This window comes from Canis lupus, chromosome 25 (assembly GCF_048164855.1).
Source record: "Canis lupus baileyi chromosome 25, mCanLup2.hap1, whole genome shotgun sequence".
In the NCBI taxonomy this organism is placed as follows: domain Eukaryota; kingdom Metazoa; phylum Chordata; class Mammalia; order Carnivora; family Canidae; genus Canis; species Canis lupus.
Genome location: NC_132862.1, coordinates 23,386,974 through 23,407,842, shown reverse-complemented (window position 1 = coordinate 23,407,842; position 20,869 = coordinate 23,386,974). Strand labels below are relative to the sequence as shown.

Below are 20,869 nucleotides of genomic sequence, written 5' to 3'. Positions count from 1 at the left end.
GTTTTGAAGAGCAACAAAAACTAATAAATTCCATGTGAGCTTACTGTGAGCCCCTCTAGAGTCTATATATTTCTATTTATCACTGAGCCCCCTGTGTAATAACACATGAAATAGTAACCTGATGTGTGAACTTTCCCCATTCCAAGTATAGTCTTTCTCATTTGGGTCACAAGGAATCAGAGGGGGAAAAAAATCTTTTGCTTTTACATATGGAAAATTACTGTTTATGTGTCACAGCAAATGATTTGAGTGTTTGAGGCTCTTTTTAATCAGGGAGAAGGTAGAGTCACAGAGGGAAGAGGCCTCAAATGCTTATGTGAGGGCCCTGCACTCCTCCTGCCACCAGGCAAGTCCAGAGTGAAGAGGCTGTGGTGAAATGGCAAACAGTGGGAATCCCTTTCTGTTTCAGCTCCAAGCAAAATGAGGACTTGTGGCTAGCTTCCCAAATGGTACTCTGGGAGTCAACAACCTTGCAGATATCCCATGACAAACTGAAGTAAGGAGAAAAGGGCACAGGGATGAATGCATAGAGGGTAATGCTCCAGAGGCTGCAATAACCTGCTTGACCCTCCCTCATATGGGAGTTAGCTCAGGGAAGGTGCTGATGGCCTGAAGGGGTCTCACTGAGGGTTGTGATAAAGGGATGTAGATGGGAGCCATAGCATGACCAGTGTGACTAAGGGTGTGACACATGCCAGCAGGGATGGATGCCCATGACTAGAGTTCACAACAAGACAAGTACAGAATTCTTTTGTTCTAGTAGAGAACAAGTGAAGACTAGAAAGCAGACATCACTTCTCATCTTTCCATTTATTCTTGAGCAGTTAAACGTATCAATAGCCATGTCCCAGAACCAAAATGTATGAGCAATTATTTCATGACCCCAAATGAAAGCATATTGCAATTTTTGGTCACAATAGCCAATTCTCTCTGAGTCATATATTGAACCCATTAAACTTCGAATCTCTGTGTTTGAAAGAATGCCTTCTAATGAAAAAAGGTGAAAGCTACTGTCCTTTACATCCAATCATATCTCTGGTAAGCCAGGGGGAGAAGTTCAAATGCATGGCTTGGAATAGAGCCCATGCCAGCAGATTGTGCTGGGTAGAAATAACACTAGTCTGTCTAGGTAAGATCAGTGCCAATGGTTCCAACTAAAATTAGAAAAAAGGAGACAGTACCTTGGCTCATGCTTATGTTGGAGACAAGACTCTAACTCCTGCTAAAGCCAAATGATGGCAATTCAATTCCTGCCTGCCAGTTGCAAATCCCTACACTACCACTGCAGTACTATCAAAAGACATTTGCAATCCAGTGCACCTAACAAGAGAAGTGATTTCTTAGATTAGTCACTTAATGGGTGAACAGCTCAAGTGCTAGCAACTCAAAGGTATGCATGCATTTATTCTGAGACAAGAAGGTATATTCCAAAACTACAGTCAGATTGTTAAGGAGAAAAAAAATTAGTAGAATCTTACTAATTTGAGGGAAACAAATATTAATTTACTAATTTTAGTTTATAGCTAAGAAAAAAATCAAAGACAAAATGACCTCATTCCCTCTACAAAACATCATCGAAAGATCCACAACACTTTTCATGCATTTCAACAAATACAATTTTGCTCTAAGCTCATACGTGTCATGAGGCACCATGCCATAATGGAATGAAAACTGAGCCAGGAATCAGGAAATCTGGGTTCTTTTTCTGGCTCTGTCACTTATTAACTGTGTAAAATGATGCAAAATTTAACCTCTCGGAGCCTTCATTCCTTGTCTACAAAATCAGTGACTTAGATAAGCATTCTCTAGCTCTTAGGTTCTGTATTACTCTCTAAATCATTACCAATTAAATGAAATTTTAAATGTTATATGGTTTTTATAATGAGTCTAAATATTAAGTCTTTCATAAATCCTGGATTTGGAAATCAAATATATGTAACAGTCAAGGGGTTCTGATTCTAATGGTAAAGAATTAATTTTTTTAATTGATCTACACTGTGATGGCAAAACACACACAGATAGGGACAATGGGGCAATATTTGTGTGTCTTAGTAGATAATATAAACTTGTGGCAATTGTCAAAGTCACATACAGACTGACATCATTTAACATATTCTCTGAAGGAAAGAGTGTACTGCTGCTGGACAGAAGAACTTCTCCAATGCCCCAGATTAATTCAGGCAGCTTAAACTTGGGGGAGACTTTCAGGTGCTGAATGCCATGGTACACCCACTACTCACCCCAAGGCTTCTGCCAAATTTAAACTGCTTTTCATTCTACGTAAGTAAGATAATTGTACGATTGCACCTATGTCTCCAGGATTTTCAAGCAATCTACAGAATTTTGTTCAAATTACCCTAATGTTCAAAATACTAATTAATGTCTCAATAAAGCAGCAGAATTTGGCTCCTCCACTGAATGGTACTCAGCCTGGGAAGCAGATCTCTAGTCTCCTTGGTTGATGCTGGAGTATCAAAGAACTACCTGCACCAAAGACAATTCATAACTCATAATGGGATCAATAGGATAATCACTTCCCTGGCTGTTAGCAACTGGAGTTCTGGTTTCATTTCTGGCACTAACTCTTGGGATCCTGGGCAAGTCCTACCACACCTCTCTGTTAAATGCTATTGATAATGATACTTCTTTAAGAGTTATATATTCCCAAGTCCCCAAAATACTTCCACTCCATATTGTGCATTAGTGCGGAAGGAAAATCTATATTTTATCTTCTTTTAAGTCACAGCCGGTTTGGGAGATCTGATAGAATCAAGTGATCTGTATCCTTGGCTCAGAAAAAAAAAATGCACCTGAATAATCTTACATATAAGAATTTCATGTAAATAAAGGGCATCCTCTGATGCTAGAAGGGGGTCATAAACTCAGGTGCACATCCTGGTAAAGAGTACAAATCCTGTCTGTACTTAGTAGCTATATGATTATGGAAACACGGAGTTTGACTTTCTTCATCTATAAAAACATAGATAACAAAATTGATCGTTCTGCCTACATCTTGTAACTACATTAAACATGAAATTTTTGAATATGAATGTATGTGAAAACTATCTACATAGATCTTTCTGCAACTCTTAAGTTCCTATTGTTCCCTTGCCCTAGTCTTAATGCTGTCACAGAGTATTAATGAGTACTACCCCCACTTCGCTGGCTCCATCAAGCTTGGGGAGATGTGAGTCACCAGACCCTGTATCTAACTTAAGAATCTGGACTCTCTGGGATCCCTGAGTGGCTCAGCGTTTGAGTGTCTGACTTAGGCTCAAGGCGGATCCCGGAGTCCCGGGATCGAATCCCACATCGGGCTCCCTGTATGGAGCCTGCTTCTCCCTCTGCCTATGTCTCTGCCTCTCTCTGTGTGTCTCTCATGAATAAATAAATAAAATCTTTTTAAAAAAGAAGAATCTGGACTCTCAGTGTCTGACTGACTGGCTGCACTGTGTACTGTGCTTGTACTTCCTTTCTAGCTTTTGTTTGCTTACTGATCTTTTCACACACATCTGCTGGCTCTGTCTTCTGTCCCTGGAAATATTTTCATAATCTGGAGTTTTATACCTACTAGAATACACTTGGTCCTTCATTGACATTAAATCTTGATCTTCACTTGAGTGCTTAAAATTATTGTCGTTGGGCTCCGTACTCGACATTTTTGCTCTCCTCCATTGGTGTGAATAATTAGAAACCATATTGCTAAGATCATTATCTCTATTTTATTGGAAAATAGACTAGCAAATGCAAAGATATCGTAAGTACCCTCAAGGCTTACACAGTGTGTGACAGAGCCAGTTAACAGAATAAGACCTAGTTCACAATGCTACATACTTATCACTCTATTACAATTTCCCTTTCTTCTTAGAGTCTAGTGATCACCCTCTTATACAGCAAACCCTTTATGATAATAAAGAAGGATGGATAATACATGCGTACATCTTACCTAAGACAAACACTTTTATTATTTTTATTTTTCAATTTAGAATTTCATTTTGAAATTATTTCATACTTACACAACATTGCTAAACCAGTAGAGTTCCCAGCTTCCTCACGTATTAACATCTTACAAAATCACAATACAATGATCAAAACCAAGAAATTAATATTAATACAATACAACTGGCTGATCTACAGACCTTATTGAAATTGGGATTGCCCCACTAATGTCCTGTCTTGGACCATGGACCAATATTTCGTTGTCATATCTTCTTAGTCTCTTTCTATTTGGCACAACTCCTCAGTTTCTCTTTGCATTTCATGACCTTGACCCTTCCTAAAAGTACTGCTGAATTACCTTATAGTATGTCCCTTAATTTGAGTTATCTGATATTTCCTCATGATAAATTCATATTATGCATTTTGGGCAAGAATGTGACAGAAACAACTTTTTGTGCCTTTCTCAGTGAATCACAGGAGTGGCACATGATGACAATACATCCCATTACTAGTGATGTTGACCTTGGTTGCTTGTTTTAGGTGGTGCTTGCCAGGTTCTTCCATTGAAAGGTTACTACTTTCCCTTTTGTAATAAGCATTTTAAAAAGACATATTTTAACACTATGTAAGTATCTTGTTTATCATCATATTTTCACCACTAATTTACTATCCAGTGGCAATTCTTGCCTGAAAAGATTATTACTGTGGTGTTTACCAGATGGTGATTTTCTAGTTCCATCATTCTTTCTATACTTATTAACTGGTATTCTGCTCTTATAAAAGAGTTTTTCTCCCCCACATTGATTTACTTATTCAGTTGTTTTTATAGTGTCACAAACTATATTAAATATAATTCAAAACTACCATTATTTTCTTCCTCATATGTCCTAGATGTGGCCATCAGGGGCTACTTCACATTGGCTCATGTGTCTTTTCAATGTGTTTTCATCACTTTTTGGTCTTTCCTTACTTTCTTGCACCACGTGATGTTCCAGTTTTTCATCATATACTCTTCCTATTCCTGTGCTAGAAACATCCATTCCTATAAAGACTATTGGTTTCTTTTATTTGAAAGTGGTATTTAGAAGCCAAAATCTAGGTACTAATTGTGCTCGTCAGTATTTATATATTATTGCTTCTAGGACTCTCAGTAGATTGAGGTAGACACACACACACAACTATTTCTTTGCTTTTATATCTGTATATCTGTGATACATGCTTTGTATATATAACACACACATACCATGAGTTCCTATTGATAGCTCAGATTCCAATTCAACACCACAGAGTTTGTTCTAGCACTCCTAATTTCTTTCAGAGGGAGAAAAATAGCCATCATTATCCACAGTTCTATGTCACATTTTTTTTAAAGATTTTATTTATCTATTCATGAGAGACATAGATAGAGAGAGAGGCAGAGGGATAGGCAGAAGGAGAAGCAGTCTCCACGCAGGGAGCCCTATGTGGGACTCGATCCTGGGACCTCAGGATCACACCCTGGGCCAAAGGGAGGTGCCCAACCACTGAGCCACCCAGGCTTCTCAGTCCTATGACACATTTAAAGCAATTTCAACAATGTTAACTCTGACCCCTACAAAAAACAGTCACTAATCTATATCATGCGAAAACAAATTTTCTAATTAGAGTACAATAGTTACTGATTTTCTTAAAATTGTAGAGTATAAAGTTCATTTGGCAAAGTTACTTAAATTAGCCCTTTCTTCCCCCTTCTCTTCATTTGCAATTCTTACAAATATAGATAAGCTTATTATATATTTGTGTTTGTTTGTTTTTCATGTGAGGCTTCTGGATCACCCTGGTTCATTTTAATCATTTGTTTATTTTTGAGTATGTGAAACATTAACACAGTTCCAAAAATCAGAGCTACACAAAAATAAACAGAGAGATAGATGGACAGATAGCATTCATATAAATATCACTCTCCTATCATCCCTTCCACCCTAGTTTCATTTTCTCAGTCCCCACTTGCTGAACCTAACCCTGTAAGTAACCAATTTCATGAGTTTCTAGTGTTTCTTTCCTAGTTTTTTGCCCCAATTAGCAAACATATATATTTTTTTCTTATTTCCCTTTCACTCTAGGTAATACACTTCTGCATTTTTTCACTTGGCAGTATAGACTGAAAAATTACTCTATCATCTATTTACTCTTTTTCTAATTGCATGGTACCACATTATATGGAGATGCCGTAGTGTATAGGTATATTCAACTACTCTCCTGTGCATAACATTTAGGTAGTTTTTAATATCCTACAATTATAAACAATATCACAATCAATAACCTCGAGCTTGTGATTTCTGTATTGTATTGTTAAAGGTGTGTCTTCATGATAATTTCCTAGAAATAGAATTGTTGGGTCAAATGATATGTATATGTAAATTTGTTAGATATTGCCTAATTCCTGTCCAAAGGATTTGTACCAACTTTTATTCCCATTAGCAATATAATATATTAACCCTTCCCCTATATCATTTTAGGATGGATGCTGAACGGTTTTTGAGTGGTTGATATATATTTACCTCTCCTCTCTGACTAGATGTTATTTAAAAATAGTGCTAAAAAAATGAAAGAAAAGGTTTACATAAATATAAAGGAAGGAGAACAGAAGGAACAAAGACCTAGAAAAATCACTCTAAAGAAATAGTTGCCTTTGATCACAACAGCTCAGGATAGAAATATATAGCTTAGCATCTTTACTTTGAAAGCTCAACAAACCAAGATTCTATGGCAATTTTTCCACAGCCAAGATTAAGCCCTGAGTCCTTTATGTCTTCAAATGCCATACCAGTATTACAACTGGCACACAGTATTACGGTTAAATATTTGTCTTACATTAGATTTTTTAGCTTTGAAGAGGAAACCATATATTGATCAACATATTTATCACACACAGTCTTCAACATATAACCTTCTTGATGAAATTTTGTTAAAATATCATCAACATTTTTAAAAAGATCATTAAAATAAAAAGAAACATTTCTTCAGTTTTTTTCTCTATGCCACATAAAATCCTACATGCTTTACATGTATTGTCTCATTTCATCCTGATAACAATCATACAAAGTTGTTTTTCTTTTTTTTAGTATTATCCTATTTTATAGATGAGAAAACAAAGACTTGAAGAAGACACATGGCTTATCTAAGTTGATATATTATGGAGAAATAAAAGCAACTTGGGATTTGAGTAGGATTTGAACTGAAGTCTGTCTCCTTCTAAAGCACATGCTGCTTACCTTTCCCCTGGATGGCAGTTGGAAATAAAATCCTTCCTGATGCCCCTCACATTACACTTATGTAGGCAAGTTTTATTCTGCCTGCTGTAAGGCCAGAGCTAATTCTGTATTAAGGATTTCAGGCCAGTGTGTCACAATCAAGAAGAAAAGGAAAGGTGGTGGTTTTAATTGTTTCCAAATAGACTCTGAAAAAGCTTTCTGAGACTTTTACCTTTTGGCAAACAAAGCTTTGGCTCCTCTGATATATGCACACATTTATTATACCCTTGTGACTGTGGTTTATGTACAAGCATCTTATTTAAAAGAGTTTTTAAAAGACTGAAATGTGATTTCCTTTCTGACAGCGAAGGAAAAATAAAAAGATGTTCTTTGCCCTCCTGTTCTAATCTGTGTTTGGAAGTCAAGTCTGCAGTTCCCAGAACTCCATCACCAGCTTGTTACATTTCCATAAATCTGTCTAAGAATACAACACTGTTCACCCAAAAAAATGTAATATAAACTGTAAAACACATGCACACGATACCTGAATCCAATTCACCCTCATTTTGTATATAAGTGAAAATAAAGCGATGCTTTAACTCTTAGAAATGACAATATCGCATTATTTAGATAAGTGCCCCCAAATCATTATTGAAATTCTGATAGCATTTGCCTTACTGGTAAAAGAAAATTACCTGTAATGCATAGTTTAAATAATTACTTTTAAACAAAAGCTTCTTTTCTGCATTGCTTATTTATCTTTTGAGACCAACTCAGCAGGGCTATGTATTTTATTAAAATTGCCTTCAGACTGCTAATGGCAGGGCGTCTGTTAGCGCAGGAAAAGTGATGGCAGTTTGACTCCTATTCCTAATATTGGGAGTTAGTCCAGACACTTAAGAGCCAGAACTCTGCTGTGCATTTGACTATGTTATCAACACTTTACTTGCTAATGATACTAGTGACAGCATTTCAATATGATGGGTCAGACTTAAATAGGAAAGCTTATAATTGTGCTTACAGAACCAAAGAAACTCCCTCTCCTCCCTTCCCTCACCCCCCAAAAAAATCTCTTTTATCAGAAGATCAGCTGGTGTTAAGCTTCATGACTGGGAATTATTTGGTAAGCTTCTGCTCAATATTTTTTTTTCCTTCTACACTTCCCACCTTGAATGGGGAGCCTCCATCAGCACCTGATATCTCCTCGTTCAGAAAATGACAACTGAAAGCCTTCCTGTGGTGCAACTGTGTGCCAACTACCCAGCAGAAGGTCACACTGATGACTCTCCTGTGGCTTTTATTTTCCCCAGGGAAATCCACAGCCAGGGCTGACTGCTTGCCAAATACACTGAGTGCCACAAGCCAGCAGTGCTAAGAACCCCCCATCCTTCTTGATGGGAAGCAGTAAGCAACTGTGCTGAACACCTGTGTCAGCTCCTGTTCCTGGGGACACCCCAGGCAAGCACTCATTGAGCATTCAGGGAGAGGGCTCCCCTCCTCTAACTGGCACTTCTGTCCAAAAACTTCTCAGTAGTCCTATGATAATAGTTATGTTTGTCAGATCTCTATAACATCAGCGTATTTAACTACCGTTAAGGAGGATGATTTAAATCATTCATGAGTTAAATATTTTACTCCACATGTCCACAGGGAATCAGCACAATGAATGTATTTCCTGGTATTGGACAAGTAAAATCAACATTCTCCCTCACTTCCTTTTATAGTTACTCCAACCCACTTGAGTAACCCAGTCTGAGTTGTGGAAGGCATGGATGCCACAGAAAGACAAGATCTAAATCAGTCTTTTTCCTGGAACTGACAGAGAATAATATGCTCAGTTCAACCAGTGAAATTCTAGTCAAGTATGGGAAGGGGAAAAAGTCAGGCAATATAAATAAAAGAATGCCTGCCACAGGTTAAGACTTAGTAAGAATATATGAATGAATGAAAGAACGAACAATTGAATGAATGGATTCCTAAACAATTTTCAATACTTCAAAAAATTGCATAATTCAGAAGTGATTACATTCTATTGAACCCATAAAGCCTGCATTTAGTATTTACTATCTGCAGATCACTCAGGCAGGGCCCATTCAGAGATTAAAAATAAATAAATTAATAAATAAATCAAAGCCTACTTCAGAACTACACAGCTTGTCAAGCAGAAGAACTACATTACAAACTTCAGAGTTTCTTGTATTTAGACTATTCCATTTGATTTTCTTCAAAATTCCACATGGCATTCAGACCCTAAGTCTTTCAAGGTATTCCCTCAGCCTGGATTGCCCTTCTTCCACTAAAGAGGAAACTTTGCTGTCAAGTTTTAATTCATATAGCTTCATCCTCAATTTTCCTGCCATGTCCCAAAATTTCTGCATGGATACTTCAATCTATCAACACTGGCATCTCAAATATATAGGTTCTCCAAACTATTTGTGTCCTTCCACTAACATAAATAAAAGTAAATAAGTAAAAATAAATACTTTTTGTTTTCTGATTTCCCACATCCATGGTTTGCATGACTTTTACTTCAGTTACTCAAGGCTTAAATTCATCCCTTATTGCTCTAGTAAGTCAAACTCTATTGATTCCATCTTTGAATTTCTGCTTGTAGCTGTCCCCAAGCATTTTTATCTTGGCCCTGACTTTCTGGATTTCTTGTTGATGATTGTATTGGTCTCCTCTCTTCCCCTTGTAAACAAACAAAAATTTTCAAGAACTGCCCAAGTCACGTTGAATAAAAGTGAAATCACAAAGTCAGAATCAAAGTCCTGTTTATAGACTTTGAATTGTAAAGGCTCTTTATGTTGTAAAGAGCTGAACATACCTTTACAGTCACTATTCCCCTTTTGTATACCTTGGGCTGCATCCAAACTTACCCAAGCCCAAAGAGACACTTCAGACACCAGGACCTTAAATATATACTAGGCAATCCTCCTCCCTTCCCTGTAACATCTCTGCTAGGAAAATCACAGGCATCCTTTAAGACCCAGCTAAAGTACTCTCTTGCATATGAAACTTTATTTTTCTTTCCTATGGACCCAGTAGAATGTTAAGTTGTAGGTCCTGTGTAGTCTTTATGACATTATATCTCACATTATAATATTTGGTGTTGGATCTTCAAACTAAATTCATTTAACGCATGATATAAGAAAAGCACTTTGGAAGATATGTTAGGGTTATAGTGGAGACCAAAACAGATTTAATCTCATCAAAAAGCAAAGAGAAAAGAGTCTTTCCAAAAAAAAAAAAAAAAAAAAAAACTGTTGCATGAACTCAAGGACCAAATAAGATAATGACTAAAAATTGTCATTTGGATTTAGTGTGATGGTGGTAACTGATAACCTCTGCAAGACTTGGCATGATAGAAGTGAAGAGGGTTGGGGAGTGGGTGGGAAGAAAGAAAACAGAGACAGGAAGTTGAAACTTCAGGGAAATATGTATAGGAAGGGAATGGTAGCTGGAGGAAGAAATAGGAAGGGAAGTTTTTGTCAATTTATTTATTTTGAGGTGGGAAACATGAGCACCTTTAACTATTAAAGCTTCCATTAAAGAAGCCAAAAATACTGGAGTGAAGAATCAGCATTTCTGAAGCTGCCAAAAGAAGTGAGGCATAACCATTGGTGGAGGAACTGGCCATTCTAGAAGGAAAACATCCTGCACCGCCTATGTCAGAAAAGGACCTGAATCATCCCAGGTTCAAGGAGACTTGTAGGTGTCTGTGTGGAGAAGTTAAGGTAGGCATGCCCTCTTCAATATATAATTCAAAGAATAATTTCTTTATTTCTCATTTAATCATAAAAAGGATTCTTATAATTCTTATAATTAAAATAAAAGAATTTAGAATAAATAAAAATTTTCAAATATATAGACACATATGTGTCTCTCTATATTTTTGTTGCATGCATATTCTGATAGCTGAATAATTGAAATCTAAGCTTAGCTATAACCTTAGTTATAGTTTTAAAATACTTTATTAATATATTGATTTAAAGGTTTGAAAATTTTATGGTAAACTATCATTTGGCAATTGGAAACTGCTGCCACAAGACTGATAACATAAGGTAACCCTTAAATTCTTTTTCTCATACCGACTTTGATTCTTTCACATGATAATCATGATAATTTTAGAAATGACTCTTCCTTCCAACTATCAATAATATCTTCTCTGATAATTTTTACCAAAATAAATATGGAGATTTTCCTGTTATTTATATGAAATAATCTTATTTTCTCATTTATATTAAACATGGTCACTTCTACTGTAGGTGACTCTTAATTCAACCAATTTTTATTTGCCATGTAGTATGTGCACACTGAGTCAACAAATGTAAAGGAACTACAGAGATAACATAAATGTTGATCACTTCTAGGCAAACACGTTAAAGACCCCAAGTCAGCCGGTAAGTTTCAAAGCTGGTTCCAGAATTTGTGCCTTCTAAATCCTACAAGTTTTTTTTTTTTAAATACTCCATTTCCCCTCATCATAAATAGTCTAACAGATCATGTGATAATTGTAATAAAACTATGACATTATATCAAGCATCTTCTCTTACAAATGGAAGATAAAATTCATAACTTGTTTGTGGACTTACACAAGGCTATGTAGTTTTGGTTGAAATTATAAATGACAAACAAATGGGAAAATCAGCATGCACAACAATCAGATGCACATAATTTTTAAATATTACATATCATGGTCATTAATGTCCCTATTATAAAACAATAAGTTATTATACACTGCCAAAGAACATGATTCAAATTCAAAAGAATTATGCAAATTAAGGACATGGAAGAGAAAAATGAGAGTTACACTATTTAACATTAGCTCCTAGAACACAATCATCAGTCAATATCCTGATCAGATAATGTTGCCCTGATTGTTGTTAATTTAAGTCTATTTTCACTCATAATTTATATTCTGTATCCAAAGAGAAATTTTTTAAATGCTTTACATACCCTGTAAGTCTGAGTGATTCTTAAAACATGTGAGCCATATGATGTCTCTTATTGGCTAAAATCCCTTTGGTGAATCCCATCTCACTCAGAATGATAGTCAAGGTCCCACTGTGATCTACTAGGCTCTCTATGATAGACACCACATCATTCTTTCCATTGTCATCTTTTACTTGTCCATTCCTTAATCTTTTCCTACTATATTGCCTTTCCTGACAATCTTTCAACATACCAAGTATAAGGAGTGTCTCTTGACCCATTTATATCTGAATGGTTCCTTTTCTCCACTTAGGTTTGTGCTTCATTTTCTCCTTAGCAGAAACACCTTCCTCAGACATAATATCTGAATAATATCTGAAATTCAGAATAATATCTGAAATAGTCTCCCATCATTCTCTATTTACTCTGTTTTATTTACTTCTTAGTATGTATCTCCATTAACATACACCATTGACTCTTGAACAACATGGGGTTGAATTGCATGAGTCCACTTATACGTGGAATTTTTACAATACAGTACTATAAATGTATTTTTCTTATGATTTTCTTAATAACATTTCCTCTCCTCTAGCTGACTTTATTATAAGAATATAATACATGTAAAAAAAAGAATATAATACATGTAACATACAAAATATGTGTTAATGGACTACTTATGGTACTGGTAAGGTTTCTAGTCAATAGTAGACTATTAGTTAAGTTTTCAAGGAGTCAAAAGTTATATGCAGATTTTCAACTGAATGAAATTTAGCACCCTAAGCCCCTACATTTTTCAAGGGTCAACTCTAAATTTTCACTTTATGTTCTCCTCCTCTAAAATTAAAGCTTCAGGAACATAAGAACTTCTGTTGCATGAATGAAAGAATGAATGAATAATCATCTTTCCATTTCATCCAGCCAAATGGGAAACTTCTCCAGAGAAACAACAGTTAAAAAAAAAAAAAAAAAGGAAAGCTTAAAGTTCTCAATTTATTCAAATATCAGTACAATCCAAAGTCAAGTATTAGTATCAATTGTATTTTCCATAGATTGTAAATTGGTGGACATGGCAGATGATGATATTTTTTAAATGTGTGCACAATGTTGTGTGCAGAATTGTTTGTATTCCATAATCTCTTAGTCAGCATAATGCATTAGGCCTGCACCACGTCAAGAAACACAGATTCACCTCTGTTAGGATTTCATGTCACACTAGGTAGCAATATAGGTTTGTAAAGTATGTAGATTGGATTAGATTCTATCTCCCAAGACTATGGGATCTATGAGATGTTTGTCCCCTGCTTTTTTATTTTGCTTCCAAACATACAAAACTCAACAAGTATATTCAATTAAAGGTCAATACTTACATTTCAGCAGGATGTCAAGAAAACCTACCACTTTTGGCTTCAGTTTATTTCTTTTTAATGTTTAGTTTAATAATATTTGTCAACTCACAATGTGGAATTGTTTACCACCAGAAAACTATGAGAGTATTGCCCAAAGGAAATCTCAAAGCTGCAAGAATCAGTGGAGTTATACTTAAAAGCCCAATCACTTAAGCATATCATTCTAAATACATATTTTTGAGGGACTCTTACCTAATTTAGTTAAGAACAGAGACTTGAGCAGATGCATTGCATCAAAATATACTTGAAATTATCTCTCCTTTAAGCTGGAGACTAGTGTTCTCTCAATACATAAAAATAACAATCTGTCTGGTCTCTAATGCTAATGCTAGGAAATAACTAAATCCCTGGATTATCCAGGCAGAAGAACTTTAAGTTTAGCTCCTTTCTGAAAAAGCCTTTTTACTAGAAGAGATGTGATCAGACTGAAGTACAAAAGCATTTATCCCTCTGTGTGATGAACACTGAAAAACCCAATAGAAGTTGGTATGCAGAGGAGTTAAGTTAAATTCCAGGAGAATTGTGGAAGTGATAGGCATGACACAGAGGTAAAGGATTCCCAAGCTTCTATAAATAGCTAAACAATTGTGCTCAGAGATGTAATCACTGTTTAAGACAACTGTGAGACTTCTCTGAAGCAGGAAGTGAACATGAAACCATTAGTAACATATGGGGACACTCAGGGCAATGGACACCCCAAAGGCCAGCATGGTTCCAGCTTACTGAGGAATGTGACACATTCCACAATGGTGACAAATGTTCATAGTAGACCCTGTGACTGCTTGGATCTTTCCATTAGAAATTGCATTTTAATTAACCTTCATTTTACACATAGTAGTCAACATTCAGTAGTTAAGATTAGTATAAGCAAACAGATGGACTCTAAAGTGTCCAGAGCTTTTAGGGTGGATCCAAGCCCAGAGAATAGAACAGTAAAGAAAGGAAACAACCTTCATGACCCAAGTGTTATGACCATTACTAAATATTACTATAATCAATAATATTTTATATGTTTAAAGTTTTGTTTCTGGAAAAGTAATCAAGAAATCATCATTCAAAACAATTTATGTAAGAATAGTAGAAATCAAGGTATTTATATAACTTATTAGGTAAAAAATTTTCTTCTATTCTTGAAAATTCATTTAAATTATGTTTTAATTTTCAAATCCTAAAAAAGGATACTCAAATGCTAGACTTTTTATATGAAGGCGTTAGTCATGATTTGCAAAACTGAGAACATACCAAGTAAGCATGTCCAAGAAATAAACAAGTGGCAAGAGACTTGAGAACTCTAGGATTGATGGCAAAAGAATGATCAGCAAATGATAACACAAATGTCCTGACCTGCTGAGTCTCCCTGTCCAATCTCTCCCACTCCCGATGTCCTTGATGTTATCTATTTCTTGTAAAGCTGAAAAAAACACAGGAAAGAAAAGTAGTTAGAAATCAAAGTAATTCTTAAAATAGGTGAAAAAATCAAGCATCATAGAGTTAAACAAAGTTTCTACGACAAAACTTTGGAAGAAATATTAAATAATTTCACCATAATAATTTTTTCAAGATAAGATTCACAGCCACACAGCAACATAAGACTGCCAGTTAGTGGTTGATGAATGAATAATGGAAGAACAACTAAAAAATAAATTTTGTAAATGATAGTTAAGATAATAACAGTTGAAATGTAAAAATGTGGACCAGTTATTTTGGAGCTGTATCAATTAAATTGCTTTTAAAAATCTTTGCATTATTAATTCATTCATGGAAGCACATGTATGAATATGTAACCCTGAGCCTCGTTTTAAAGAAAAAAACAATTGTAACCTTCTTTATAGGTTAACTTGATGGTTAACTTAAAATATACGTATAAGGCAACATTACTTCAGCTACAGAACTTTATGGAAAACATCCAAATGGGGACTAAGATTTATTAAATACAGACTATTACTTATTAGGGCACAGTGCTACGTTACATTAGGACAATAAAGCGTATCAGAATAAACGTTTACAGCGATGCCTGGATAGCTCAGTGGTTAAGCACCATCTCCCTTCAGCTCAGGGCATGATCCTGGAGTACCAGGATTGATCCTGGAGTACCGGGATTGAGTCCTTGCACCCGGCTCCCTGCAGGGAGCCTGCTTCTCCCTCTCCCTCTGCCTATGTCTTTGCCCCTTTCTTTCTGTGTGTCTCATGAATAAATAAAATCTTTAAAAAAATAATAAAAGTTTACAAACTCATTCTATAATTTCTATGTAAAAAACAGTATGAATAAAAACAGCAAAATAAAAGCAGAAACACATTATTTATTTATACCCAGTTGTTCTTTCACATTCATACTCCAGTGTCATAAAGACCAGGTCTGTTTTTGGGGGGTTGTTTTCTTTTGTTTTGTTTTTAGAGAGGGAAGGGGGAGGGGCAGAGAAAGAAAGAGATTCTTAAGCAGGCCCTATGGCTAGTGCAGAGCCTGATTCAGGGCTACATCTCACAACCCTGAGGTCATGACCTAAGCTCAAATCAGGAGTTTGATGCCTAACTGACTGAGTCACCCAGCACTCCAAAGACCAGGATTTAATCATCAGCCCTATGACAGAAGAGCTATGTCTTTGGAGATTTATTTAACCTCTTACATAGATAAGCCTTATTTTCCAAAAATCTCCCCAAAATTAATACATATAACTATTTTATCATAATTTTTTTCATTTACTTATAGATGTAGAATAATTTTTATAAGGATAAATTCATCAACTATTCGACCTTTTTAAGCTTTAGCCCCCAAAGTGTTTAGTTCTATCATTTCAAAATGTTTAAACATTTATTATTGATTCTTGTGACATTGCAACACAATTCTTAAATTGCATAAATATAAACTACATATATTTTCTGCCCTGGGATGGTGGAGTTACCTGTGTCATCAATGGATTATGTGGTCACTACTTTAAAAAGACTTTAAAAAGTACTTTAAGGAAAACAGAATTCTACTTCTAGAATATTGGTCTAACATACTATAACCAGAGGTTTGGAGGTGATCTAGAACCAGACTACTTGCATACTTTGGATTATTTTTTTATTAAGGCTTTTCATTTTTAAAAGTCTCAATAATTTTGGGTGACTTCTAGAGTACCTAAGTTCTTTAAAAGTGTATAGAACAGTAAAAAAATCATACACCAAGAAAGACCTGCTCAGATTTATCATAGAAATATAAAAGTGGTGTAACATCTAAATATCAAAAAATGGAACATACTATATTAATAAAATATAAAATAATGCAATTATTCGATAGATGTGAATAACATTTGACAAAAATCCAACACCTTTTCATGATAAAAACACTCAACAAATAAGCAAAACAAGAAAACTTCCTTAATACAGAGCATCTCCAAAAAAAAAAAACAAACACAAACTGTAACTATTATACTTAATTGTAAAAGACTGACTGCTTTACCCCAGATCTTGGAATAAAACAAGGATGTCTCTACTCACACCATTTCTATTCAGTATTGTATTGGAAATTACAGCCAGGTTTGTTAATAAAGAAAAAGAAATAAAAAAGATCCAGATTGAAAAGGAAGAAGTAAAACCATCTATTTGTAGATAACATTATTTTTATTTGAAAATCCAGAGAAATTCACTAAACACACTATTAGAACTAAAAATAGTTCAGTAGGGTTGTAGGATACTTTATTAATACATAAAAATCAATTAAATTTCTGTATACTAGCAATGGCAATTTTAAAAATAAAATTAAGAAAACAATTCTATTTACAATAGCATAGAAAAAAAAAAAAAACAAAATAGGGCAGCCCTAGTGGTGCAGTGGTTTAGCACCCCCTGCAGCCTGGGGTGTGATCCTGGAGACCCGGGATCGAGTCCCACGTTGAGCTTCCTGAATGGAGCCTGCTTCTCCCTCTGCCTGTGTCTCTGCCTATCTCTCTCTCTCTCTCTCTCTGTCTCTATGAATAAATAAACAAAATCTTAAAAAAAAAAAAAAGAAAATACTTAAATGTAAACTTAGTAACAGAAGTGGAAGTCTTTTACATTTAAAACTAAAATACCATTGAAACAAAATAATATCTAAGAAGATGGAAAGACATGCCACATTCATGGATCAGAAAACTTGATATTCTTAAATGAAAAGACTTCCCAAAATGACTTATAGATTCAACACAACCTCCAGCAGTATTTTAGATGGCTTTTTTGGTAGAAACTGACAAGCTGATCCTAAAATTCATATGGAAATCAAGGGAACCAGTATAGTTAAAACAATCTTGAGAAAGAAGAAAAAAGCTGGGGAATGCAAAGTTCCTAACTTCAAAACTTAAGGCAAAGCTATAGCAATCAAGACAGTGTGGTACTGCCATAAGGATAAAAATATAAATCAATGAATGGCATGAAATTGAGAGTACAGAAATAAACCCTGACATTTATGGTCATTTGGTTTTTGACACTCTTGCCAAGACAATGGAGGAAGGGACAATTATGGAAGGAGGGAAGGAAGGGTAGAGGGAGACGAAGGAAAGGAAGGAAAGGAAGCGAGGGAGGAAAGAAGGTAAGAAGGGAGGAAGGGATGGAAGGAAAGGAAGGAAGAAAGAAAAAAGACAGAAACACAGAAACACGGAAAGGAACAGAGAGAAAGAAAATAAATCTGGTCTTTGCTCCTGATTCCTAGCACAGAGATTCAAAAACTTTTGGATTTCTCTGAACAATAGGCATGCCTTTGTTATGCTATGACTTCACTCCTCTAACTGTGCCCCTAGATAGCTTCTGGATGGGAGAGGTTGTGAAAAAAAAGCAATCATGTGATTTGAGGACTGGAACTTTCCAGAACATTACTACCCCAAACTCTGAGGAGAGGAGAGAGGTTGAAGACTGAGTTTAATCAAAAGGTTAATGATTTAATCAATCATGCCTATGTAATGAAACCTCAAGAGGAGCTCTAAACAATGAGTTTTGAAGAGCTTCCTGGTTGGTGAACATACTGATATATGGGAGGGTCATATACCCTGACTCCACAAAAACAGAAACTCTTGTACTCAAGACCTGACTAGACTTATCCTATGCATATCTTCATCTGGGCTATTCAGTTGAATCCTTTATAATAAAAAATATAGCAGTTTTATAAGTTCTATGAGTCATGCTAGGGAATTACTGAAGCTGAGGGAGTGTTGTGAGAACTCCCAAATTTGTGGCCAATTCTGTCTGACAGAAGTGTTCATTGCAGTTACCTTCTGAAGTAAGGGCAGTCATTGGGGACCTTACTCTTCAATTTCTAGGATCTGATGCTAAATCCAGATAGTGTCATATTGAACTGAATGATAGAACACCCACTAAACATCTGAGAAATTAGTATTGGAACCTAACAGTCTTTTCAACAAATGGTTTGGGGAACAACTGGATATCCATATGCAAAAGAATGGAACAGGACTCCTACCACAATACTATGCAAAAAAAAATAATAATAATAACTCAAAATGGATATTACTAAAAAAAAATGGATATTACTAAATGTAAGAGTAAAAACTATAAAACTCTTGGGAGAAAGCACAAATATTCATAACCTTGAGTTTGACAATGGTTTTTTAGACACAACACCAACAGATAAGACCAGCAATTAAAAAAAAACTGATAAATTGGATTACATCAAAATATAAAAACTTTGTGCTTCAAAGTACACAATCAAGAAAGTATTGAACATGTTTTTGTCTCGGGAGCAATTTAAAAAAAGTTAAAAAGACAAACTACAGAATGGGAGAAAATATTTTCAAATCATACATCTGATAAGGACTTATATCCAGAATATACAAAGAACTCTTTCAACTCTATAATAAAAGGTTAAACAACCTAATTAAAAATGGACAAAGAATCTGAATAGGCATTTCCACAGAGAAGATATATAAATGGCCAAATAACACATGAAAGATACTTAACATCATTAGCCACTAGGAAAATGCAACCCAAGACCACAGTGATATACCACTTTATATCCCCTAGGATGTCTAATAAAAAAAAGATAGGTAATAATAAATGCTGATGAGATTGTAGAGAAACTTTACATCAAACTGAGGGTGCTTTGGAAAATAGTTTGCAGTTCCTAAAAGATCAAATATAAAGTAACTGTATGATCTAGCAATTCTGCAGGTGCTTTGGAAAATAGTTTGGCAGTTCCTAAAAGGTTAAATATAAAGTTACTATATGACCCCACAATTTCACCCATGTATGTCCATAAAAGAAAATGAAACATATGTTTGTCTATCTAAATACTGTACATGAATATTTATAGCAGCATTATTTATAAGAGCCAAAATGCAGCAACAATTTAAATGTCATCAATCGATGAGTGATGAGTGAATAAACAAAATTTAGGTACAGCCATACAATGGAATATTATTCAGCCATAAAAAGGAATAAAGTACACATTACAACAGGGATGAACCTTGAAAGCATATCAAAAGAAAGAAGCCAGTAACAAAAGAACATATATTGTATGATTCCATTTATAAGAAATGCTCAAAATAGGTAAAGCTATAGAGACATAGAGCAGAGACACAGTGACACGTTAGTGATTACCTAGAGTTACAGAGCAATCAGATTTGGAGTAGGGAGAGACTGTTGCTGAATATAGAGTTTTTGTCAGATTAAAATGTTCTCAAATTATATTGTGATGATAAACAGCCCCTTGAATTTACTAAAAAACACTGAATTGCATGCTTTAAATGAGTAGATTGTAAAGTATATAAACTCTACCTCAACAAAAGTTTTTAACAAATCACACAATATAAAGCAAAGATACATTAATATAATTTTGTTCCCATTTTTTTAAAAAGTACCCACATCTGCCTTAAAAAATCTAATCATGTTAAGATAATACAAAAAATATTTTATATTTTATACACTATTTCTTGACACATAACATTAATGCCAGGCCAAGTTTAATTACCAACAATAAAATAATAAGAAGATATTCTACTTTTAAACTATTCTTCAGAGATTAATCTTTCAACAAAGTTCAAGTATTATAATATAATCCAAGTATAATTGTCACTTTATCAGTACTGGTAGTGAAGGGAAAAATTTTTTAATCCAAACTATGGTGGTAGTTCAGAATATAATTTGTTAGAAGCTGGAAATCATATAGATACTTTAATGATTTTAGAATATTTAAGAATGACTGTTATAAAACTTTGCCAAACAAAACTAAATAATTATATGAAGAAATATATATACTTAAAAATATCAAATTTCAGTAACATAAAATTGAAGTTTCCCAATACTTCCTATTTAACTTTTTTTTTTTAATATTTTTTTTTAAGTTTTATTTATTTATGATAGTCACAGAGAGAGAAAGAGAGGCAGAGACATAGG

The 20,869-nt window shown here is 34.8% G+C and overlaps 1 protein-coding gene across 21 annotated transcripts in view; it reads right to left on the bottom strand.

The window, feature by feature from the left end:
- SOX5 (SRY-box transcription factor 5) overlaps window positions 1–20,869 on the bottom strand; it is a 996,739-nt gene that overhangs the window by 647,117 nt on the left and 328,753 nt on the right. For all 21 annotated transcript variants that reach the window (XM_072798660.1, XM_072798680.1, XM_072798683.1 and 18 more), the window contains one exon: window positions 14,858–14,924. Coding sequence is in view for 4 of the 21 variants with exons in the window: in XM_072798653.1 (XP_072654754.1) it covers window positions 14,858–14,924 (67 nt within the window). In the remaining 17 variants the exon portion in view is untranslated. The remainder of the gene's footprint in view (window positions 1–14,857; window positions 14,925–20,869) is intronic.